Source organism: Stegostoma tigrinum, chromosome 35, assembly GCF_030684315.1.
Source record: "Stegostoma tigrinum isolate sSteTig4 chromosome 35, sSteTig4.hap1, whole genome shotgun sequence".
Lineage (NCBI taxonomy): Eukaryota > Metazoa > Chordata > Chondrichthyes > Orectolobiformes > Stegostomatidae > Stegostoma > Stegostoma tigrinum.
Window position 1 is genome coordinate 21,473,143 of NC_081388.1, and position 27,199 is coordinate 21,500,341.

A 27,199-nucleotide genomic window follows, 5' to 3' on the forward strand; every position below is an offset into this window, starting at 1 on the left:
TCTTAAACTTTCCTTCAGAATTGGTGAAGAACTCCCTTCATAAAAGCACGGTGAGTGTCCCTACACCTCAAGCACTGCAGCAGGGCAGTCCAGGATGGCCGATAAGTGCTGGCATAGCAAGTGACATCAACATTCCATAAACAAAAAGAATAAAATTAAGAACAAGAGATAGTAGGAACTGCCGATGCTGGAGAATCTGAGATAACACGGTGTGAAGCTGGATGAACACAGCAGGCCAAGCAGCATCAGAGGAGCAGGAAAGCTTGACTTTTTGGGTCAGGTCCCTTCTTCAGAAAATATTAAGAACAATCCTGACTTAGTAGAAAATCTGGATAACAGTTTTTATCTTTCTACTGGACTACTGATTAAAGACATTGAGCATGACAAAGACAATAAAAAAATCAAGTTTCAATCTAAAAATGGTGCCTGATTCATACAGCACCTACTTCCAGCTCTATGAAATTATCTGTTTTTGTCTCTATCCATTCAACGTACAGCTGAATCTCATCCATCTCCAGACTACTATTCCAATATTCCCACAGTCAATCTCTGTTCCAGACTGTCACACTAGGTCATTTTGCTAAATTTATTCAAACAGCATTACACAATATTGACAAAGCAGCTTTCAATATTAAGCAATGCTATTTATGCAAGTCATCATTGTGAAAGTCATAAATAAAAATCTTTCTGGTCACTGCAAGCAGATCCATTAATCCAAGTTATCTATTTAATTGTATTTTCATATTGTATCTTCATAAAGCTTGATACTCATTCAAGGAGTTTCAAAATATGTAAGCAGCATTATTTTGCAGTGGTTAACTCTTTGACCACATGAATTATGAGTGTAAAATAGAATCTAATTTCATCTGAAATTAAAATATGGATTGAAATGTACATTTCTTCAGGCTTTTTTTAAGAAACAGGTGGCACTCTCTGCTCATAAGGCTAGCAGCTTGATCTCAGTTTCTCAGATTTTACAAAAATTCATATATTGATAGAATCCTTAGTATTGGCATTATAGTGTCCCCAGTGTTACAACAGAGACCGATTCGTTCACAGGATGTCTGTCAACTGAAGCTTTTTCCATACAATTTGCAAAAATAAGCCCTGATGGTTGGCATCAAATGTTTTGATAAGCATCTCATTTCTGACGCGGGTGAGGTATACAAGATAATGAGAGGCATAGATAGAGTCGATAGCCAGAGACTATTTCCCAGGGCAGAAATGGCTAGCACGAGGGGTCATAGTTTTAAGCTGGTTGGTGGAAAGTATAGAGGGGATGTCAGAGGCAGGTTCTTTACGCAGAGAGTTGTGAGAGCATGGAATGCGTTGCCAGCAGCAGTTGTGGAAGCAAGGTCATTGGGGTCATTTAAGAGACTGCTGGACATGCATATGGTCACAGAAATTTGAGGGTGCATCCATGAGGATCAATGGTCGGCACAACATTGTGGGCTGAAGGGCCTGTTCTGTGCTGTACTGTTCAAAAAAAAAGAGACTGGTGGAGTATACTGTTGCTCTAGTCTCACTACTCCATGGGTCACAGCACATAATATAAATATTTATTCCAGTTACTAAGATGACTAATTATATTCTTATCCATATTAGATTGCAAACAAGAAGATTGATCAACCAGGGGTTTCTTAATATACAACTATTTGTTTGTTATCAAACTAAACATATTCAAAGGAGATGCAACAATTGGTTAACATATTCAATCAATAATGTGGAAGACTAATTGCTTTTCTCTCCAGATATTCTCAAAATGCACCTGCAAACGTTCACACAGTTCTGGAAAAAAGCAGAAGAAAAATTCCCTGCAGATATTGGCTTTCTGAAGAAAACATATTGTGAAGGAACTATTTTCGAAAGCAAAAGTGTAAAATGTAGAATGCTCTGGAATTTGTTGCGCTGAGGTTCTGACATCTGTGGTCATCACTAATCATGCATGTTAGTATCTGGAGTCCTGCAGATACAGCTTGAATAGTTATACAGGAGAGTGGTTAACAGAGAATCTGGAATCAGGGAGTCACTATTTAAATATCAGAGCTCATCCATTAATATAAATAGAGAATAGTTGATTTTTTTTCCTTTCAAAGAGTCATGAGTCTTTGGAACTCTCTACCTGAAAAGGGAGTAAGAGCAGAGTCCCTGAATACCTTTAAGGTAGTTAGTCTTGTTTTGCAAGGGTGAAAGGTTTGGGGTGGGTAGAAATGCAGATTTGAGTTTATAATCAGATCCCCTATGATCCTATTGAATGATGGGACAAACACAAGGGGCTGAACGGCCAAGCCTTGGTCTTAATTAACATATTCATAAAATATACAATGTCAAGGTGTTTCTTTCATCACTCTTTCAGAAGAACAAATAGGTTTCATATTGAACTCAACAAATGGGTCTTCTTTTCGGAAATAGGAGTGATCAGCTGAGCAGCTTGTTCTCAGCAGGCATTTCTCCAACTGAACAAGAAAAAAACAAGCACATCTCCAAGCCAGTCACTATTCTAAACAGCCCCAGCAGGGGCATCAAAGCAAGCAGGTATTACCAGTCATGTAATTTCTAAGAAACTTTGTTTAAAAAAAGTTCAATGTCCAATGTAACCTTTTAATTACCTCTTCTAAATAAAAACCTTCCATGTGTTTCCACAAAACCTAAAATAAATCAGCTTTTTCCAGTATCCTTCGAAAATTGAGTGGTCCAAGCATCTTTGAAACATCAACAAGACTCCACGGTTTGCCATGAAACAACCTCAAACCCAGGGTCATGAAAAGTAGTAGGGGAAACCAAAGGTAGCACTGACTGCCATAGCAGAATGATAAAACATCTTCCTGAAACACAGGAACTCCTTATTGTTGGAACAATGAGATCCACGAAGAACTTGGGTCATTAAGTCACTGCTTCATTGAGTCAAACAATAAACAATACAATTAAGAATTTCTTCAAAAACTGATTTAGAAAAATATGTGGGGATCTTGGAATGTTGTGGGTTTAGAAAGAATCGGACTATAACTATTTATCCAGGGTACGGCTCCATGACATTTTCTATTAGTAAAGTCAAGGGGCGATGATTAGATTCTCTCTTTTTGGAGATAGTCATTGCTTGGCACTTGTGTAGCACAAATATGACTTGGCAGTTATCACCTTAAGCCTGAATATTGTCCAGTGCTTGCTGCATATGTACATAGACTACTTCAGTATATGAGGAATCACAAATGGTGCTGAATACTGACCTGAGGAAATCCTGCACTAATGTCCTGCGGCTGTGACAATTGATTTCCCACAGCCATCTTCCTTCATACTAGATTTGACTCCAACTGGCAGAGAAGTTCCCCCCAATTCCCACTGACTCTGGTTTTACTTGTGTTTCTGGATGCAATATTGGGTCAAATGCTGCCTTGACGTCAAAGTCAGTCACTCACACTGACCTCTCCTGTAAGGCTCTTTTGACCATGTTCAGACCCATGCTATAATGAGGTTAGTTGATGATAACTAAATTGACTGGTAGTGCAGTAATTGACTGCGTTGGATTTGTCCTACTTTTTTGCACAAATCAACATTGTCAGGTAGGTGCCAGTATCGTCAATATAATAAAATAGCTTGGCAGTGGTAGTGAGTAATACTGGAGCACAACTCTTCATTATTATTACTGGATGCTATCAGGGTCCTTGCAGTCTTTGTAGTGTCCAGTGTCTTCAGGTGTTTCTTATTATCATGTAGAATGAATCACATTGGTTGAAGCTTGGATGTTGAGGATCTCAGGAGGAGATCAAGATGAACCATCCACCTGCTATCTCTGGCTTAAGATGAATGCAAATGCATTCCTCTTGCACTGATATGTGGAGTTCTTCCATTGTTAAGGATGGTGATATTTGCAGAGCCTTCACCTCCGGTTAAGTGTTTAATTGTTCACCAATTGCCCCTGATTTCAGTGGCTTGCTATGTCATTTCAGAGGGCACTTAAGAGCCAAGGAGTTAAATGTAGCCATACCAGATAAGGTAGGCAGAATTTTTCCTGAAGGATAGTGGTGAACCAGCTTTTATGACAATTGTTACATGGTTGCCATCGGGCTAACTTTTAATTTCAAATTTTTAATTAATTCAAATGTTATAATTTACTATGGTGGAATTCAAACCTATGTCCCCAGAACATTAGCTTGATGTTCTAGATTCCTAGACTGCTGACATTGCGTTTAGGCCACTGCCTCCCCTTGAGGGTAGTAACTTAAGTATGTCTCCTGGCTCCAGTACAGATGAAAAATCACAAACGGAGTAGGCACAAATATTGCCAGAAATTATGAACATTTTGGGCATTTTCTGTTTTCAGGCTACATTGTACATTCCACTATACAATTTAAATGAGGAGTTAATACAAGTATTAAACTTCTCATTCAAGCCCAGAGCATATTTTGGACAGTGGCTGGGGGTATTCGAAAATCAATCTGAATGAAATTACCAATATAACAAGGTGTAGAGCTGGATGAACACAGCAGGCCAAGCAGCATCAGAGGAGCTGGAAGGCTGACGTTTCGGGCCTAGTACCTTCTTCAGAAATGGACGTCATCCATGGTTGCTCCAACAGTGGCTACATGGCCAATGGCGGTGGCACATTGTGGGGAAGGTCCTAGGTAGGGTTGGGGTTTTGGGGGGGGGTGGAGGAAGCCCGCTTTGGGTGGCAGGCACCAGTAATTTTACTGTACTTACAGTTTTTAGTATCCAATAAAACTGAGTAGAATTGTGAGCTCAGGTTGTGGATCCTACAAAGAATAAAAAAACAGAAGCGGTCCTCTCCAGTTCTGGGAGAGGGAGGCTCTGAGCTGGGGTAGGCTTGATTGTAGTGCCTGGAGATGCCGGCGCATTGCTGAGAGTGTGTTTTTCAGGAGTCACAGGGAGAAACACTTCTGAAGAATCTCAATGTTCTGAATGTAAACATTGTCACGGTTGGGGCCAAATTGGGAAGGCCTAAATGTGGACTGTAGTCCTTTGGGGATGATCCGGTTCCATAGGCAGGTACTAAGAAAGGTAATGTGGCTATAGTACCTGGTTTGCTTCAGGACGTGGTCGAGCAGTTTCAAGGCCGAAGAGATTACGAGAGGGTTGCAGCGGGAGAGAGATCCACTCAAGTCTTTCCAGAGGGTTGAGGATAACTTCTTCAAGGTCGGCATCCTTCGAAGAGGCTTCGCAGTGAGGTTAAAATTGTTTCAGAGATAGTAGGAACCGCAGATCCTGGAGAATCTGAGATAACATGGTGTAGAGCTGGATGAACACAGCAGGCCAAGCAGCATCAGAGGAGCAGGAAAGCTGTTGTCACTTTCTGAAGAAGAGTCTAGGCCTGTTCAGTTTTACTAGGCACAGCATGCTCTAATTGGTTGAATGAATGTGGGCTGGACTAGGGAGTGTCACCATGCTACTTTAGCCAGGGCTTTTTAAAACAGTGTCTGTCCCCTTAAATTTTGTAAATACGGATGTAAAATATTCATTAGTGAGTAAAATATAGAGCAGGATATGGAGAGAATTAATTAGAATGGACGAATGAGAGAGAAAGATGAAGAGAATTTTTGTGAATAGAAAGCAGGAAAAGAAGACCAAGAGAAAGGGCGAACCTATAGAGATGGTGAAAATAAATGTAAGGTTAGGCACCTGAAGGAAAAAAGGGGTGAGAGGAAAACTTCAAAGCTAGAGAAGAGTTCATTTTGTTCTTTTCAGCCTAGCTAAAATCCACATTTAATATACTTCACAGCTTTCTTTTAATCTGAAGGATATTTTCAATTCTCAAATCTATCAGTCATCTTTACTGCTCAGATCATAATATCTGCATCTGATCAGGCACAGTTAGAAAGTTAGTTTGAATTAAGAATCATAACTATTATGACAGAATGCGTCTGTCTCCTCTTCTGGAGTGTATTTGATGGGTCAATGATTGAACTGACTGATTTACCAAATTTCAATTTTTATCATACTTATTTTCAAGTTTTTTTTCTTCATAAGGGCAAGCATCAATATACTTAGCAATTATTTCCTGTCAGAAGCACTGGTATTACTGCATCAATACATGGTTGAATGACTATTTGGAAGCATTATTTTAAGAAATGAAGAGTGCCCAAGTTAGCAGTTGAGCAATATATTTTAAGAATAAATTTCACAATCTATAAGTTGTACCACCAAATGTCTACAATTAAACAAGAAAAGCCCTTGCCAGAAGCTACTTGCAGGATATCATGGAACTTAGAGCCTGATTCTAACCCACTCACAGCCCATTCACTGACAGATTTAAAATTAGGCCATAAATTTTATTTTCAACTGGCAAATAACAAAACAGAATAATCTTAATTTCGTACAAACCTCATGGTTAAAAAAAATGCACTAATGCAAACCACATATGCAGAAAGTTTGTGTTTAGCTGCAGTCATCAGGCAACATAAATAATAGCTTGAATCAAAATAATGAGAATACAAAACCTTGAATGATAAGGCCCAGTCATTTCCAAAATGGATGTGAAAGAATTTCAAAGCAACAAAGATTTTTGTTCAGAGTTAGTAGGAACTGCCGATGCTGGAGAATCTGAGACAACAAGGTGTAGAGCTGGATGAACACAGCAGGCCAAGCAGCATCGAGGAGCAGGAAAGCTGACGTTTCGGGCCTAGACCCTTCTTCAGAAATTGCCGTCAGCCTTCCTGCTCCTCTGATGCTGCTTGGCCTGCTGTGTTCATCCAGCTCTACACCTTGTTATCTCAGATTCTCCGGCATCTGCAGTTCCTACTATCTCTGAAACAATTCCATGATTTTGGAATTGAGAGTTCATTGTGGCTTGTAACAACAAAGATAGTGTCTTCAAGTTATTATCACCACACATAATAGTGTATTTTAGATTGGAATATTTGCAGAAGAGGCAATCATGCTACATATATATTTTCATATACTTTTAAGAATTAGAAGAATATCTCAGTTTAATATTTGGTCTTTACTCATACAACTGGTTTTAATCAAGAAGATGCAGGGGATCAAAAAACTGGTTTTAGTGTCTTTGAGGATAGGAAGTCAAAAATTAATTTAGCCAGTTTCTACACACAATCACAGCCTAGTAGTCAACTGACAGTCGGTCTGCATTCTTGGGACTTCCAAAGGTGGAACAGGTAGAATCATCTGACTCAGTGACACTTGTAGAAATCTACAAAGAATAAGGAACAGTACATCACAGGAGTAGGCCCTTAGGCCCAACACTAGATGCCTTTCTAAACTAAAAACATTTTGCATCTATGTGGTCTGTTTCCCTCCATTCCTTGTTATTGATATATCTGTCAAGATCCCTCTTAAATTTTGCTAATCTATCCACCTGCACCATCTCCTTTGGCAGCACATTCAAGGTACTTACCACCCTCTGAGTTTAATAAAAAACTGCCTTTTTTTCTGATGAAGGGTCTAGGCCCGAAACGTCAGCTTTTGTGCTCCTGAGATGCTGCTTGGCCTGCTGTGTTCATCCAGCCTCACACTTTATTATCCTGAATTCTCCAGCACCTGCAGTTCCCATTATGTCTCCTCTCCATCTCCTTTAAACTTACCTCTTTTTATCTTAAACTTATGTCCCCAAGCAACTGACATTTCTACCCTGCGATAAAGACTCCACCTATCCATTCTAATCATGCCTCTCATAATTTTCTAAACTCCCATAGGTCACACCTCATCCTTTGACATTCAAGTGAAAACAAGCTAAATTTATGCACTCTTTCCTCATAGCTAATGCCCTGCAAGCCAGGCAACATCTACGGAAACCATTTCTGTACCCTCTCCAAAGCCTCCACATCCTTCTGTTAATGTGGCAACCAGAACAATACACACTATTCCAAATGTGGCCTAACTGAAGTTATATACAGCTGCAAACTGACTTGCCAATTTTTAAACTCCATGCCCTGACCAATGAAGGCAAGCATGCTATATGCATTCTTAACCACCTTATCCACTTGTGTTGCCACTTTCAGGGAACGGTGGAACTATAAATCGAGATGCCTCTGTATGCTGATGCTACTAAAAGTTCTACTATTTACTATTTACTTTCATCTTGCATTAGTTCTTCCATAATGGATCAATTCACATTTGCTTAGATTAAACTTCATCTGCCATTTCTCCACCCGTCTCCAGCCTATCTATATTCTGCTGTATTCTCTAGCAAATCTCCTCACTGTCTGCAGCTCCCCAATCTTTGTGTCATCCATAAACTTACTAATCAGTCCACCTACATCTTCCTCCAAACCAATTATAGATATTACAAACAACAGAAGTCCCTGCACTGAAGTGTGCAGAACAGAACTGGTCACAGATTTCCAGTCAGAAAAATACCCTTCCACTGCTATACTCTGTCTTCTATAGAATCATACAGCATGGAAACAGACATTTTCGTCCAACCAGTCCATGGTGAACATAATCCAAAATTAAATTAGTCCTTCCTTCCTGCTCCTCGCCCATATCCATCCAAACGTCTGTTAAATGTTGTAATTGTACCCATATCCACCACTTCCTCATTCCACATGTGAACCACCCTGTGTAAAAATCTGCCTTATGGCTTTTTAAAAACTCTCTCCACTTACTTTAAAAATGTGCCCCCTAGTCTTGAAATTCCCCATCTTAGACCATAAGACATAGGAGTGGAAGTAAGGCCATTCGGCCCACCAAGTCCACTCCGCCATTTAAATCATGGCTGATGGGCATTTCAACACCACTTCCCTGCACTCTCCCCGTAGCCCTTGATTCCTTTTGAGATCAAGAATTTGTTGATCTCTGCCTTGAAGGCATCCAACGTCCCGGCCTCCACTGCACTCCGTGGCAATGAATTCCACAAGCCCACCACTCTCTGGCTGAAGAAATGTCATCTCATTTCAGTTTTAAATTTACGCCCTCTAATTTTAAGGGGGTAAATCTCATCTTAGAGAATTTCATCCTATAACAAGGTGACCAGAACTGGGCACAATATTCCAGAACAGACCTCACCAATGTCCTGTATAACGTCAACATAATGTACCAACTCCTATACTCAAAGCAACGAAGGCAAGTGTGCCTTCATTTAACCATCCTGTCTGTATGTGACGCAAACTTTTGTACCTGAACTACCTCCCTCTGTTCTATAACACTACCCAAGGGCTTATCATTAATTGTATAAGCCCTACCCTTGCTTGTTGCACCAAAATGCAATATCTTGTATTTATCCAGACTAAACTCTATCTGCCATTTTTCAGTCCTTTGATCCATTTGATCAAGCTCTCTTTGTAATCTTAGAAAACCTTCTTCACTGTGTACAATGCCACCAATTTTGATGTAATCTGCAAACTTACTAACCACACCTCCATATTCTCATCCAAACCATTTATATAAATGATAAACAAAAGAGGGCCCAGAAACGATCCCTTTGGAACACTGCTGGTCACAGGCCTCCAGACTGAAAAGCAACCCTCCGCCACCACTCTCTGTCCCCTGCCATTAAGCCAATTATGTATCCAATTGGCAAGCTCACTCTGAATGCCATGTGACCTAGCTTCACTAATTAGTCTACCATGTGGAACCTTGTCAAAGGCTTTACTAAAATCCAAATAAATGACGCCCACTGCCCTGCCCTCATCAACCATTTTGGTAACTTTCTCAAAAAAACTCTGTCAAGCTTGTGGGACATGATTTTCCTCATACAAAACCAGGCTGACTTTCTCGAATCAAATGTTGCCTCTGTAAATGTTAATAGATCCTATCTTTTATAAACACTTTCAACAATTTACCCATAACCGAGTTCAGACTCAGAGGTCTATAGTACCCCGGTTTTCCCTTACAACCTTTCTTAAACAAAGGTACAATCTTGGCCACCCTCCAGTCATCAGGCACCTCACCTGTAGTTATAGATGACGCAAATATTTCTGCAAGGGGTCTTGCAATTTCCTCTCTTACTTCCCATAACATTCTGGGATACATTAGATCAGGTCCCCAAGATTTATCCACCTTTATAGTCTCTAAGATCTCCTGAATTTCCTCTTCTGTAATGTGAACTGTTTGTAAAACATTCAGTTCTGTACCCATCTTAACAACTCACTGTGGATCCCATGTGACTTCACCTTTTGTATCAGCCTGCCAATGAGAAACCTTGTCAAAGGTCTTGCTAAAGTCCAAATAGAAGACACGTACCACCCAGCCCTCATCAATCATTTTTTCCACTTCTTCAGTAAACTCAGTAAAGGTCATAAGACATAACCTTCTCCACATAAAACCATGCTGGATGTTGCTAATAAATCCATATTTTTCCAAATTGACTAAACTGGATAAATTTTTAAATATTTTCTCTCCCACACCAAATCAACTAGAAACAAGCTCAATTCTGACGATTTTTACAACCCTAGCATCAGAGAGAAATTTAATGTAAAGTCTTGAAATAATAAGTAATTCTATGTAAGTGGTGTGTTCTCTGTTGGTTAATTTAACAGAGGCATGCATAGGCATTTTCTTGAAAACAGAAAAGTACAAACTCATTCCTTCATTAATATCACAAACTGATTTTTCTGAGTTCAATTAATTTTCAGCGTTTTCAGGAGTGGGGTAAGAGATAAGTAACTGTTAAATCATTGCTTCAATAATTTCTCAGTCGAATATCTTTGTTTTCACAATGCTTTCAACAATTTTCTGTTTGTAGTATTGTGTCAATGTAATTTCGTCAGCAAAACTTGATTTGAAGATCCATGGTGAACATCATGATAACAGCCTTCATTGTGTTAATTATGTTCAAGATCTTAGAGATCCACTATCATCCACTAAGAGGAAAGTGTATGGCATCGATAATCAAAAGCATTGCTGCAGCATTACTAAATGAGATGCTATCCCTTTCAAGGGATGCTTGAATTATGGTGGAGAACTTTAAAAAAAGAAAATTGAAAACATGCAGATGAAAAAGCCCATAATTCCTGTTATAAAAACAATGATCTCAATTTAACTCTTTCAGTGCTGCATCACAAAGAATTAACATTTTCTTCGTTCAGGATTATTTTTATGTTTGTTAGGAATCATGTTTGAAACCTCACCTTGTCTTTCCTTAAATCTAGCTTAATGGCTTAGGTTTTATAAAGGCTGAAAGATATAGGTTCTCTGATTGATAAAAATAGCACTTCAACACAGATTCAGGCAAAAAATATTCATTCCTCTTACAGACAGGACCTACTTAATAACATCCTACTAACAGCACACAAATGTGGTGCACAATGTGAGAGCTGCACAACATTTTAAATAATCTTCAAGAACAAAATACTCACATCAGACTTTGAATGAAAGCCATGTCTTTGAAAGTTGTACATTAGATGTCTCTTCATTAAACAGATTGCTAATTAACACAGGGATTTCTAGCTTGAAACATAGAAGTTTCTAATGTTAATTCCCATTTAAACATTTTATTTGTTACTAGTTTACCTTTCTTTAAACTAATTTAAATATGTAATTCATTTGGGTGTGTTTATAATTTAATGATTTCCACTGTGATGCTTTTAGATGAGAACTCATTGAATACATTGGCACTGGTTGCATTGAAAGAGTTAAAAAGAATGGAACATGACACAGGATGCAGCAGAGTACATCTCACTGAGCTCACTTGGTTTTCTGCAGGTAGCCGTGGCATGGAGGCTGCTCGACTGTGGCCTTCCATCGGGAGGTAATGGTCGCTGTCCGAGTAGCCGTCCCTCCCCATTTCTTGCATCTCCACAGCCTGCAATACAAAGCCAAATTTGGGGGGGTATTAAAGGGGGAGGAAACGTCAGCCTTAGCTGGAATTGAGTGAGCTGGAAGGCTCCTCATACTAGTACTACTCCTCGTACTATTCCTGAGCAAAATTCTGTAAGGTGTAAACCCTGCTACATGCTCAATGAGTTGACATAAACAAATATCAAACAAAAGGGGACTTATTAGAACTTGGAAGTTGCATACACTAGAGAATTAATCTATACACTAAATGATTTGTCTTTGCATTTTCAGGATGTAGGCAACACTGGCAATGGTAAATTTATTGCCAATTCACAGCTGACCTGAGAAGGTGAGCGTTGATGGTTTTTTTGAACTGCTGCACTCTATAAGGTGGCGATGCTTTTAGGTAGTGAGTTACAGGATTAACCACTTGGTCTCATAACTCAGATCTAGGTCTTTACATTTTCATTAGCTTTGTGAATATTTTCCTCATTTCTGTCCTTGGGACCATCAAACAGTTTCAGATCAGGAAAAGTGCAGCCTAAATACAGATGCAATCAATGAAGATTCATAGTACAGTACTATGGTTTGAAAAATTAAGTTCTAAAATGGAAGAGAATTGATTTTAATCATCATTTCAGTAAAGATCCTAATTTTTCTAAAGAGGTCAGAAAATCATTTTTGAATAATTAATAAAACAGCATTTCAAATAAATCATGTGACTCTAGATAAATGAACAGCAAGCCACCTAGGCAGATCATTGCTAGGGTATTTGATGTGAGCTTTACAAAAAGAAGGAGCAGAAGGTTGAGACACAGGCTCATTCAGACTGAATGAAAACCAAAGAACTGCGGATGCTGTAAATCAGGAACAAAAACAAAGTTGCTGGAAAAGCTCAGCAGATCTGGCAGCATCTGTGAAGGGAAAAAACAGAGTTAATCTTTTGGGTCCGGTAATCCTTCCTTAGAACACATTCAGTCTGAAACTGGTTCATTCGGAGACAAGAGGTTTTTAGAAGCAGAGGGGCTCTTTTTAGCAGTCCAAGCATCAGTACTGGGGAGAAGTACTAAGTTGCCCAGCAAAAAGGTGTCCAATGACACAAGGAAACAGAGATAGAAACATCCAGAAGGTCGGTGAGTTAGTCTATCTCTAACCGTGTGGGTACAAGAGAGTGGAAGCTGAAATGCTAAGCCAGTCAGAAGGCCAGCCAGAAAACTGTTTGAAGCTCAGTACAGGGAAAATTCAGGGTATGTACTCCCAAGGTGCTTTGAAGTCAGTAAGAAGAAAGTGAAAGCTCCAGAAACAAATAACAGCCATGCCAGCTAAACAAGAAGCTTTATGTGGTGGGAGGGGTGCCTGTCCTCTGAGGTCTGAGTATATGTAAGTCTGCCAGAGTGATATTCATAATAAGACGTCTTCAAATAGATCTTGTATATAGTGTAACACAGTTCATGTTTTACTTTTGTGTAATAAATTTTTATGCTCATTTATAAAAAGTAGATTGGAAGATTCTTGTGAATAGTTTCAATGCTGATCTCACAGCAAACAAAAACAAAAACAAAACTTATGGTCCAACAAACCTGGTCTCACCCAGGAATCCAAACTGGTCACTATTATCATCAGCCAGGATCATAACACAAAGTAATGTTGTCAGAACATTGGATTATAACCCCAAATTACTCATGGATACATCAAATTTTAAACACAACATTTTTAAAAACAGGATATATTGTCAAATGATGACTGTAATTTCAGTGGCCGTCTGGCAAAGCTCTGTCTGAGCCCATGGCATGAGCCACCTTTAGAGTGTGAGGGAAATTTTAAACTGAGAGGTCAAAAAAGAAGTGGTAAGGAGGAATTGACTACCCCAATCCCTCTGCAGAAAGCCATCTCCTGCAGATTATGATCCAAACTGCAGACATATTTAAATTTTATTCTTCTAGGAGTATACAAAAAAGGGTGAAGAACCAACTGCAATCCATGGTATGCATGTTTTAGACTGACAATGTACCGGTGTGGTTTACTGTGCTGTGAATTCACAGTTTGAAGACGCCATTAGACCAATACTGTGTGGAAGATAAAGAAAGATGTTCTCTTCCTATAAATCCTGGAAGCCAGGCAAGCCATTGAAGTAACCATCAGGGAAGAAATAGCCTAAAACCTGCCAGCAAACTGCACAGCCAGGAGTCTTGAAATCAACCGCTTCACTACTGACTTCATCATTATTAGAATCATCCAAATTATCAGCCACAACATTCCCCCATCTTTTTCTACACAGAACCCAAAGGATAACTTGCATATCTTTTGAATTGTTATCTTGATACACAATTCCCATTTATAATCTGCAAGTATGTATGTCAAGTTTAAATATCTTTTCACACATTTAATAGATAATATACCTGCACATTTTTTAACTCAAGAAAGGTTAACGGGACTCCTTTTAAAGTAGACTGGATTGGGAAAAGGTATCAATAAGGGAAGGGATCCTTTTAAAATTAACCTGTTGAGATCACCTGAGGAGTGGGTGAATTCAGAAATGGAGTTAGTTATTCCCTTCTTACGCAGAAGCACACACATTAGGGGGAACCCCATCTGGAATTGTAAAGATTGCTCGGTGGCCGGTCATATTCATGTTCCATCTGCTGTATGAGAAAAATGTTTTCTAATCTCTACTGGTGCCAAATAGACATTTCCTTCTTCACTATGCTTCACAAAAATGCCATTTTGGTGCCAATTTTAATATTTAGGAATTATGAGTAGAACTGTGGCCACTTAACTAGGTGGCTAACGTGTGGATCTGTTTAATGATAACAGAAAAGGGTTCAACCCATTCTGGTTAAGGAAGATTCAGGGCTTTCTTCCTCCAACCAGCCACAGTGAAAAAAAAGGCATCTTTTCATTTTTAATAAATAATTGCTAAGGGCCCACGAGGGGAATCAAATCCTGGAGCAGAGGCCGGTGCGAGGTAACAGTCCCAGAGAAAACTTACCTTGGAGCAGCTGAGAACCAGTGCGGAGTGAACTGGAGGCTTAGAGCTGCATGGTTATTGGACTGGGGCCTGGCTTGGGTGGTCAGACCACGAGTAGAAGCCCCTGCGCTTAGCTACTGAAATGTAATGTTTATGTGTAATTTGTTTATTTGACTGTAATGACTATCCTTTCCACCATGTCTCATTTCTGCAAAGTAATGCAACTACATTTCATTTTCATGATAACAAAGTGTGGAGCTGGATGAACACAGCAGGCCAAGCAGCATCTCAGGAGCACAAAAGCTGACGTTCGGGCCTAGCCCCTTCATCAGAGACGGGGATGGGGAGAGGGTTCTGGAATAAATAGGGAGAGAGGGGGAGGCGGACCGAAGATGGAGAGAAAAGAAGATAGGTGGAGAGGAGAGTATAGGTGGGGAGGTAGGGAGGGGATAGGTCAGTCCAGGGAAGACGGACAGGTCCAGGAGGTGGGATGAAGTTACTAGGTAGGAAATGGAGGTGCGGTTTGAGGTGGGAGGAAGGGATCGGTGAGAGGAAGAACCGGTTAGGGAGGCAGAGACAGGCAGGGCTGGTTTTGGAATGCAGTGGTGGGAGGGGACGAACTGGGCTGGTTTTGGGATGTGGTGGGGGAAGGGGAGATTTTGAAGCTGGTGAAGTCCACACTGATACCATTGGGCTGCAGGGTTCCCAAGCGGAATATGAGTTGCTGTTCCTGCAACCTTCGGGTGGCATCCTTGTGGCACTGCAGGAGGCCCGTGATGGACATGTCGTCTGAAGAATGGGAGGGGGAGTTAAAATGGTTCCCCGCGCAGTGGTCGAGCACACCCTTGACTGTGTCTCCTGCATTTCCCGCAACACATCCCTCACACCCCGCCACAACCGCCCTAAGAGAATCCCCCTCATTCTCACACACCACCCCACCAACCTCCGGATACAACGCATCATCCTCCGACACTTCCGCCATCTACAATCCGACCCCACCACCCAAGACATTTTTCCATCCCCACCCTTGTCTGCCTTCCAGAGAGACCACTCTCTCCGTGACTCCCATGTCAGCTCCACACTCCCCTCCAACCCCACCACACCCGGCACCTTCCCCTGCAACCGCAGGAAGTGCTACACTTGCCCCCACACCTCCTCCCTCACCCCCATCCCTGGCCCCAAGATGACTTTCTACATTAAGCAGAGGTTCACCTGCACATCTGCCAATGTGGTATACTGCATCCACTGTACACGGTGTGGCTTCCTGTACGTTGGGGAAACCAAGCGGAGGCTTGGGGACCGCTTTGCAGAACACCTCCGCTCGGTTCGCAATAAACAACTGCACCTCCCAGTCGTGAACCATTTTAACTCCCCCTCCTATTCTTCAGACAACATGTCCATCATGGACCTCCTGCAGTGTCACAATGATGCCACCCGAAGGTTGCAGGAACAGCAACTCATATTCCGCTTGGGAACCCTGCAGCCCAATGGTATCAATGTGGACTTCACCAGCTTCAAAATCTCCCCTTCCCCCACCGCATCCCTAAACCAGCCCAGTTCGTCCCCTCCCCCCACTGCACCACACAACTAGCCCAGCTCTTCCCCTCCACCCACTGCATCCCAAAACCAGCCCAGCCTGTCTCTGCCTCCCTAACCTGTTCTTCCTCTCACCCATCCCTTCCTCCCATCTCAAGCCACACCTCCATTTGCTACCTACTAACCTCATCCCATCTCCTTGACCTGTCTGTCTTCCCTGGACTGACCTATCCCCTCCCTACCTCCACACCTATACTCTCCTCTCCACCTATCTTCTTTTCTCTCCATCTTCAGTCCGCCTCCCCCTCTCTCCCTATTTATTCCAGAGCCCTCTCCCCATCCCCCTCTCTGATGAAGGGTCTAGGCCTGAAATGTCAGCTTTTGTGCTCCTGAGATGCTGCTTGGCCTGCTGTGTTCAACCAGCTCCACACTTTGTTATCTTGGATTCTCCAGCATCTGCAGTTCCCATTATCTCTGATACCTTTTATTTTCATTCCTCTTTTTATAGCCAAAATTTGTACCAAGGTACTTGTACGTACGATGGTGCCATAACAGGTAACATTGTAAAGCTTTTCACTGTATTTCTGTACATCTGTACTTGAGTACACATGAAATTCAAGGATATTCTAATTCTACGAGGCGTCTGGTCAGATAGATGAATAGACAGGGAATAGAGAGAAGTGGACCCCGTAGATGCAGGGAGTTTTTGGTTTGGAAAGGCATCATGTGTCAGTGCAGGCATGGTGGGTTGAAGGGCCTGTTCCTTGGCTGGAATGTACTTTGGTCTTTGTGATAATTTGCTTTTAAGGTTAAATGTTTAGCTTCTAAGTACCAATGTGAAGTGTGACAGTATTGTCAAAGTAGTCAGTTAATTGGTTTTGTGAGAAGAATTTATAAACAAGTATACACAGATGAATACTTTTGGTTTTGTACTGGTGAGCAGAACCTATCTCCTACTAAGCACCAAGACAGATGTCAATCTCTCTTGTGGCAATGTAGCTATTCAATCATAGGACTTCGGGTAGTATAAGTACTGCCCTTGGACTGTAACTGAAGTCACATTAACATTGACATACAACAAGCAGATTAGATTTCTAGAGTACCTCACCTCATTGTTGTAATCTGAAAGCACTTCACAGAACAAATTGCTTTGAGACTTGTTAAAAAATATTCATTCAAGGGATGAGGGTGTTATTGGGTAATCCAACATTTATTGCCCATCCCTGCGAGGAGTTAAGGATCAACCACATTGCCGTGAGTCTGGAGTTACATGTAAGCAGACCAGGTAAGGATGTCAGTTTCCTTCCCTGAACCAGAAGGGTTTTTCTGACAATTAGCAATGGATTCATGGTCATCATTAGACTCTTAATTCTGATTTTTATTGAATTCAAATTCCACCATCTGCCATAGTGAAATTTGAACCCAGGTCCCCAGAACATTATACCTAGGTCCCTGGATTAACAGCTCAGCAATAATACCACAATGCCATTGCCTCCCTTTATTATGTAATTTTGTATTCTTATATGAGCTTTGTAACATAGGTGACACAGAGAACAACGGTAACCTAGGAATAAGTACAAGTTAGAATTGAACTGGATGGTGTAAGTGGCACAGTTACCACTGAAGATTGTGAGAACAATACCCATGTGGTGAGATTAAAGGTCTTGAAATCACAACACGGCATGACTTATTCTTGTGATGTAGTCTCATTTAGTAATTTTTGGGGTGAATTTCATTGAGTTCTAGGTCTACTTTTGAATGGCAGCACTTACATGGACATTTGTTGAGAAACAATTTGTTGACCGTTCCTGTCGCTAGCGTATAGCATTCTGTCTGCGGTATGAGGTGGTAGGTGTAGGAATTCTTTGGTGGCGTTCCGGATTATTTGGTCCAGCTTTATAAGAGTAGTCTGTGATGCTTCTGTCAGGATCAGATGGAAGTACAATCTGGGGATGACATGTACCTTTAGGATCTCCAACCGTTGTCATGGTTGGAGAGGTGCTGCCTGTATTCCTTTAACCCAGGACTTAAGCTTCTCCTCCCACTCCCCTTCTGCCACACCTGCCCATGGATCGATGCGGGCACCCAGGTATTTACTGTGTCGCCTGGGGGTATGTAGGCTATGGATTCGTCCCGTAGCTTCCAGTTTGCGAAGTGATTGTACAAGAAGGTTTTCCTTTTAAAAGTGAAGTGGAATCCCTTCGTCTTCGCTGTGTTAATACTGAGGCCTGTATGGTCACAGTATGCCTGGAGCAGCTTCAGGTTCCTAGCCATACCAGTGTGTGAGTCGCTTAGAAGGGCGATGTCATCCACGAAGGCCAAAGTCGAGCAGTTGACTCTTCTGCCGCCCAGGGGCATGGAGACCCCTGACTTGGCCCTCTCCAGAGAGCACACCAACGGATCCAAAGCAATGTTAAATAGTATTGGTGAGAGTGGGTCGCCCTACTTTACGCCCCTCTCAATGGTTATTGGGGTGGTAGAGTTACCGTTCCCTTCCACCACTGTTGTGTTGCCAGTGTATAGGTCTTCATTGAGACTTACAAAGGCTTTGGGTAGTTGCATTCTTTGCAGAGATTTGATCAATAGTTTGTGCCCAACCGAGTCGAACGCTTTCGCTAGATCAACAAAGACAACTGCGAGGTCCTTACGATTGTATTTTGCTCTCTTGATGATATTTTCGAGGATAACAATGTTTTCATTGCATCTGGGAGTGGCTGCTAGAAACCCTTTTTGCCTGGGGCCTATTTTGACTGTTTCACTCAGGCGTTTTGCCATTATTTTCGTGAACAGCCGGAGTAGCATTGGACCGATGGTTATTGGTTGCCAGTTATCAATGCTTTTCAAGCGTTCCTTATCCTCGCACTTAGGAATCAGGACTGTTCGACTCTTTTTTAGTGAATCGGGGATCGTGCTTGACTTTAGCCATAAGGAGAAGAGGTGGGGTAGACGAGTTTCCTCCTCCTCATGGAGTGTTCTTATGTCCTGCAGTTTCAGGCCATCTGGTCCAGCGGCACTATTCTCGTCTATCCCCTTGATGGCCGCCTCGACCTCCTCTACCTCGTTGGGTTTCATCAAGGACCCGTCATCGACTTTGCCTGTGTATGGGGCATACTTATTGATGTTCGATTTCTTGTTTGGTGCAGACAGTTTCTCACGGAAGCATGTCTCCAATTCCTCTTTTGAGAGAGGACAAGCGGATGAGGTCGGCGCCCCCATGATCTCGTGAGCTAGCTGACTCCGGTTGGTTTTGTAAAGCCGCTGTGTTGCTCTAAACAGCGCCTTACCTGCTGCCCACTGTTTTTTGGCTCCGGTATTGCTACCGGGTTTTTTGTCTTTCTTGGCCCGATCTTTTTGAGGCCTCTTGTTTTTGTCCTGTCTTTTCCTACTATTCATTAGTAGGTCGGTAATGCTTTCCACTAGTCCGATTCCGAGGGCAAGTGTGTCCGAGTCATTCCTCACGCTCAAGAGCTCCTCAGCTTGTGTAAGCTGGTCATCTACGTCCCGATGTTTAGGGATCGAAGCCGGTGTTTTTCGACTGGCTCTTTGGCATTGGGCTTGATCATCGGAATTCTCCTGGACACTCTCTGCCTCAGAATCGTGTGAGTCAATTGTTGGCTCGCAAGTGGTCTGGACCTCCGTCGGGGTGTTTGCCAGGAGCCTGAGATTGTCTGAGATTTGCTTTGGTGTTTTAGTTTTAAGGATGCTTGCGATGGATTTGTTTATAAATTTGCATCCTGCAAATCTCGCCTCCAGTTCCCTCAGGAGTGCCACCTCCTCCTGTGACCATACGCAGTAGCTTCTCCCAGGTTTGCCCTTGACTTTGGGTGCCGGTTTGAGGCGTTTGTCATTCCGTAGAACCGGGTGCCTGCCTCTCGTGTTGACCAAGGCCTGACTGTGTTGAAAACCGTTGATCACACGCGCTGCATGCAAAGTCCCCGGTTGGGGGTTGTTTTGTTCCTTTGTATTTGGGATAATGGCAGGCTATTGAATGGTATTCCCCTGCCTTATCGCAGCGTGAACATTTTGTTCGGCTGTTCTTTATTCCGTGCACTTCAGTCATATGGATCTTGAACAGGCTCACCGTGGGGAAGAGGGTGTTGCAGTCCTTGCAGAACAGCCCATCGACGGGATAGTGGATGATTACCTCCGAGATGGACATTCCGTCACATACTGGCTCGATTACGACTCCTTCCAAGAAGGCAGTTGCATCAGCTGTTTCATCGCCAGTCTCATTTATGGTATTTTCGTCTGCGCCCTGCTTCGTGTCTCGATAACTTTTATTGTAGAAGGTTTGGGTGATTATGCTTATCTCAACCGCAGGGTGGGCAGCCCTTGTGGTGCCTTCTACAACATTATCTATGTCATCCGTTACAGGGTGAGCCAGCCCCCTGGGAGGGGTGACCAGTCTCAGCTCCGTGTAAGGCAGGAGGTAATGTCTCAAGGTCGCTGTCTCGGTCTGGACCGAGATGGACCTTATTGCGGGTTTTAAACATGTACAACCTAATGACTTATCACAGTTCGTGGTTGTAGACGAGGCTACGGGGGGGGGGGTTGTTTATCCGGGACGCTCCCCAGCTGGACTGCTCCAGAGACACTGGAAAAATCATACTGGTTTTTTGAGGATTGGTCTGCGCAGACCACGGCCGTCTCGTACTTTTTCTGGTCGTTTGGTCACCCAGCAGCCAGGACTGATGGGCTTACCGGCAGGGCCAATGGGGAGGCACGACATGCACTATGCGCCAAAAATACGTCAAAACGTCATAGTGGGCAACTATGCGATCTCATAAGAGAGTTATAGTTACTCCCTGTGTTCATCCAGCCTCACATTTTATTATCTTGTTGCTATCAGGGATTCCTTCACCAGTATATGAGATTGATATTGTAGTGATTGTAACAAGATCAGTCAGCTCGACATCATAGGATAGCAGTTCCCTGATTCAGGGCTGTTAATCTGATCCAATCAGGGAGACATGGTTGACATAACGGGATGAAAGTCAAGGATACTGATCTCCTGCAATGCCTGACTCAGTGAGAGGCAGTACTATTGTCAAAGGCTGCCGTTAGAGGCGCTATTTCAGATATATCATATGATGTTATTTATTTCCTAGAATATAGTACAACACCACAACCGGAAGTTAAACAGTTTATAATTATGCAATTTCCATTATAAAGCGCACTTAGGAGTTTATAATGAACAAAGGACATGTAGATTTTTAACTTCTCATAGAAGTATATTTTTGTACACCATTCATTTTCTGTAAGAATCACATTTGCTGTAATACATTATTTGCAATGCTCCATATAAAACAGTATCATGTGACTAACTATGAGCAACACCATGGGTAATCTGTCTGTGGTATATTAACATAAAATATATCGCGTTTATGACACACTGCTGAAAAGTCTGAAAGACTAATCTGTGGCATAGTGCTTTAATTTGCACAGAATGATGTATCGCTGTGCTCCTTTATGCCAGACATGCTGATTGTCACTCGTGTACCTTAGTCATCTGCTCTCCTGCGTTCTAGCTGATGGTGGCAATGAACCAAATAAACTTATAGATTGTCAACTATATGAGTGTTATCCTGATCAGCACTTTTGCCTCAAATAAAACCAGCATAAAAGAGGCATCCTGTTGCTTGTATAAAGCAGTGTTCATACTTGTCTACACAATAACAATCACTATATTTCAAAGTAAACCACTTTAAATGATACATTCTAATTAGATGTTATGAGGCATTAAATAAATGCCCTTCCTTTTATGAAGTACAAATACTCTGCAGAGTTTTAGAGGGAATTTCTTCATTTCTTATCATCAAATGAGAATGTCTAATTACACAAACTAACAGTGTTTTAACGATGATGATGACTAATGATATTTCAAGTCTCAAATTGATAAAATCTCCCTATTTGCATGACAGTCATAGAAAGAGCCCAGAGTGATATAAGTCATACAAAAAGTACAGAAACCACAGTCTCGCTGTTGAATGACAGTGCAGGGAGTGGACAGCACATAATTACTGTGTATCTCAGCTGAGCAATGGTTTTATTTGTTACAGTTAAATAAGGCGTGAAAAATAATAAAGAAACAAATAGTTGAGAAAGATATAAATATTTGTTGGGCATTCAAAAGTCCTTGAACAGAGTTCTGTATATTAGAAGGCTCCAGACTGTTGAACCTGATGTAAGGTTATAAATGGTCTGCAGGGAAAGAGGAACATGATATAATAGGTATATACAGCTGTAGAAGCCAGTGTTTTCTGATTCTGCCAATAAAATGCATTGAAACTATTGTGAATGTACCAGTCTCAAACTAGTAGATTTCAGTAAAGGTGTGACCAGCAAATTTAGCCAGGATTGAAATACATAATTACAAAAATGAAATCATTCGAATGTTTTGATACCAAGCAATAACACTGTGAGATGTGTTTTGCTGATTTATACCTGGGAGCTTGGTCGAGTGTCTTCCATTTCTTCTGACCGACCTCTTTCAGGACTCCAAGCCCCTGTCTTCTGAAACATTTTTTGGGCTCGGTCTGTGACCCAAGATTGACTCTCCTTCATAATCCCATCTTGTGCACTTTGGGAAGAGAAATTGTGTTTTAAAAAGAACATTAATAAAGAAAAAACACAGAATTCAATACTTGGAAGAATATAAGAGATATCATCTGTCCAGTCACATACGAAAGACCTTCAAGCAACAGGTTTTTGCCCCTCCAGTAATGCTAAAACTAATTGGGGATGAGATTCTTATTGAAACAGTAATTGAAAGAGGAATTTCACTTGTGCGTGAGGTTTTGCAGTGAAACTACTAGTGCATTGAGAGTGTCCGGAAAGAGGAACATTTCAGGGAAATTCCTAATTCATCTTGCATCAGGTGTTTTTAATATATGAAGCTTTCCTGCTTCACTGACTTTGCTTCAGGGCAATGATTTATTTCCTGTGGATTCATTAAGGTATGGGATATCAATATTGAGCAGAGTAACATTCAGGTTAACTTTGCAACTAAGATGAATGTAACAAAGTACTTTTTTTAAAATGGTGAAAATCTGGAAAAAAACAGGAACAGTAGGAAGTCCTCGAAACTAGAAAATCATAAATCATTAGAAAGTCATGACAAGACAAAGAGATAATCAAAAGGCTAATTAATGTAATATTGGTGATTGAATGAGACTCACAGGCTTCTTGTTTTCTTGTTTCTTGCTTTCTTATTTTCTTAGGAAAAGTGTGGATGTACTTATCTCCCATTCCCTTTTGGTCTCTCTTAAAAGTTTTACCTATTCTTATTTGAAACCAGTCATTGCAAATGGCTTAGGGCATTGTGGAAGAACAGCAAACCTCACTTTTGTTGCCTTCTCATAAAGGCATTATTCAAAAGGTGAAACCAGGCACAAAGTGGATCACAGTTAGAAACTGTATCATTTCATTTTGGTAAGTCTTCATTATTTCAAAATACTATACTCTCTATGGAAACTTCTTTCTTCCACCCTTCTGCCTCCAAAACTGTCTTGCCTGATTACTTGTGCAGGTTTTGTTGGCTCAGGACCTCAGGGCAATGACAATTTTTTGCCATATTGCCCAAATGACTGATCTCTGTGCATGAGAATGGACAGTGTCAAAAGACTTGCTGCCTGTTGCACGTTTAAGATGCACTATGTCTTCACCTGACATTCACACTCAAATATTCACCTTCAACACTGGTGCACCATGGTTGCAGCACAAACATCTGCATGATACACTTTATAAACTTAACAAGGCTTCAGCAGCACCATCCAATTCCACAATCAAACTACAGTAGTTCAAGACAGCAGCTCATCCCCATCTTATCAAGGGCAATTAGGGATGGGAATAAATGCTGGCCTTGCCAGCAAGTCTCCACTCCATGAGTCAGTGAGGGCTCCATTCCATGAGTGTATTAAAAAGTGAAGTTTTCAGTAGGGTGTTGTTGAACAGCAATCTGAAACAAAAACCTCGTCTGGTATAAGCTCTGCCCACCTGGGAGCACCACAGTCCAACAACAGAAATCTGCAAACCAAAATGTAAAGTGGGCAATAGCCAATGTCATTTTGATTGCGATTCATAGATCAGTGTGATCCAAACTCCTTTTTTGAAATCTCTGTTGAGTAAAAATGGTACTTAAGAAGCTGTTTACAGCATGTCACCATAATGCATGAATGTCATTAAACACTGCAACAGGTGGAATTACTTCTACAATGCTACAACCACAGTGCAAGTTTATTACTTGGCATGTGCAACATTGAATTTAATGTCAATGTTAAGCAATTATGTTGACAACACCTTAATGTTCATTCTGTTAACAGCATTTTGAGTAGCAGTTATTTTTAATAAGCCTTATAAGGGAAGCTATCACCTTAATTTCTCACACAAGAATTACTGTGAATCACAACCTTGTTCATTCAATAAAGTAGTTCACTGCATCCTGTTATTACAGTTTATTATTAGATGAATTTCATTACATTATGTGTTAATAATCAAACCATTGTTTTAAATATGCAAGTATTTGGAGAAAAAAACAGGAAGATAGTGGAACTGTCTACTTCATGGAGTGGTTGAGGTGAATAATGTAAATTAACTTGAGGGAAACTCACACATTCATATGACAGAGAAAGAAACAGAAGCATATGCTCATGGAAAGAGCCCAGCATACAGCGTAGAAACCAGCATAGAACAGATGAGTTGTCTCTAAGCTATACATTTTCTGCTACTATTTAGGAGTATCCACTCCTGTTATTTCAACCAGAAATACAGGATTTGTTTTATTTGTTAATGGGCTGTGGGTGTCACTGACTAGGCTAGCATTTATTGTCCATCCCTATTGCCAAGAGGTCAGCTTACAGTCAATCACATTGCTGTAGCCTGGAGTCACATGTCAGTCAGAGCAGGTGATGATGGCAGATTTTCTTTCCTAAGGGTTATCAATGAACTAGATGAGTTCTTATGATCGCTGACTGTCATTGCATGAGGCCAGCTTTTTATTCCAGATTTTTATTAAATTCAAATTTCAGCACCTGCCATGATGGGATTTGAACCCGTGCCCCCATAAAATTAGTCTTGTGTTTTTGATTACTAGTTCAGTGATGTCATCACTATGCCATTGCCTCCCCTGAATTTGAATACAGTTGCTGCATTATCAACAGATAAAATTTGTCTCTCAAGTTCAACCAGGAAGTAGTAATCACAGAACCAACTAGCAAAATTGTGTATAAAATGATTGAGAGAAGAATTACATGGAGTTGCAGAGAAATTTGTTTCATTTTGAGTGAATGCTGGTCTGGAACTCACTGCCAAAGAGCATGGAGAGACAGAAACTCTCATCACATTTGAAAATGACACTTGGGTATGCATTTGAAGTGCTGTAGCTTGCAGTCTGTGGAATAGGATCTGGAAAGTAGGATTAGGTGGGAAAGCACTTTCCCATTATCACAGGCACAATGATCAGAGTGGCCTTCTTCTGTACCATAAATTGCCATGATGCTAACCAGGCCCTTGAGTATATATTACAACACTAACTAGGGACTGAATTTAAATCCCAGTTCAGAGATTCAGTTATAAATACAATCCTTACTAAGTAGGGTCTACCAATACCAACGAGGAAATGAAAATTCAAATCACAGCTCCAACTATCAGAGCCAGATACAATTCACAGTTTTGACTAATTCTGAAATATACACAAGTGTAGGATGACGGGTAGGATTTCCTTTCATGTACGGACCAATTTGTTTCTTAGAAGTTCAGGTAAATGATAATATCAATCAAATCAAAGGTGATTGAACGGAGTCAGGCCATCCCATTCTCTTAACTCTGAGAATAGTTTTTAATCCAGTAGGATGAGGTGGAAAAAGAAAAATGAACAGGAGTAAATTACAGACCTAAAAAGTGAAGAATTAAACATGTACTTCTGTGCATCATCCTGATCAATATTAAGTCAGTAATAAAAACAGACAGTGCTGGAGAAACTCAGCAGGTCTGGCAACATTAATGGAGAGAGAAACAGAATTAGTGGAAATTCTGAAGAAGTCATTTTCAGACTCGAAACATTAAGTATGTTTCTCTCTCTACAGATGCTGCCAGAATTGTTGAGTTTCTCCAGCAAAGTTTTTTTATTCCAGATCTCCAGTGTCACAGTTCTTTATTTTAGTAAGGCAGGAGATTGTACAAAGTTAAAATACAATTACAAATTGTACAATTGGCCAAATGGCCTTGTTTTGTGATTCTGTGATTAGCACTAAACCAGTTTTGTTATGCATAACTGTTCTGAAGGGTCTTGGTTAAAAGTTTGCATTCCATCCACTGTACCATTGTTAGTTTTATTTCATACCAATGTGATCATTGGAACATGTTAGATAAAGTGAATTAACTGCTTTATGTGAACATTCATCAGCATTGGAACTTACAGGCCATTTCCAGATATGTGCTGGGGATCTGGTAAGGTATTCTGCCCTGGGTCCATTTCCTGCGTAGGCGAAGGTGGCTCCATACGCTGAAACAGTAATGGCGTTCGGTTCTGTGTGAGATATAACATGGCCTAGGGCTGGCATCAGACAGACTTATGGGAATGAAGATACAAGATTCAGAATGTTATGATGCCAAGCGAAGATTCATTTACCTCCCAGGTCACTCTTGATTCTGGAAAAGGGGGGTCATTTAACACTGTAGCTCAAACAACTAATCTGCATTGCAGATACCACAAAGAAAAACATAAGAAATAGGAACAGGAATAGGCCATTTGGCCCCTCAAGCCTGCCCTGCCATTCAGCAAGATCATGCCTGATCTGCCCCAGACCTCAACTCCTCTTTTGTGCCAGCTCAGCATAGCTGTCAACTCCTTGATATTTCAAAAATCTATCTACCTGCTCTTTAAATACTTAGAGTGATTTAGACTTCACAACTCTCTGGATATAGAATTTTAAACATCTACTACCCTCCAGAAGAAGAAATTCCTTTGAATCTCAGTTTAAGATGAGTATTTTCTTATTCTGTCACTAT

General features: G+C 41.1%; 1 protein-coding gene across 4 annotated transcripts in view; it reads right to left on the minus strand.

The window, feature by feature from the left end:
• Positions 1-27,199, minus strand: part of LOC125447460 (voltage-dependent P/Q-type calcium channel subunit alpha-1A-like) — a 606,466-nt gene that overhangs the window by 35,018 nt on the left and 544,249 nt on the right. For all 4 annotated transcript variants that reach the window (XM_048521818.2, XM_059639809.1, XM_059639808.1 and 1 more), the window contains exons 41-43: positions 26,608-26,717; positions 22,637-22,772; positions 11,600-11,713 (exon numbers count right to left, since the gene is read on the minus strand). In XM_048521818.2, coding sequence (XP_048377775.2) covers positions 11,600-11,713; positions 22,637-22,772; positions 26,608-26,717 — 360 coding nt within the window. The remainder of the gene's footprint in view (positions 1-11,599; positions 11,714-22,636; positions 22,773-26,607; positions 26,718-27,199) is intronic.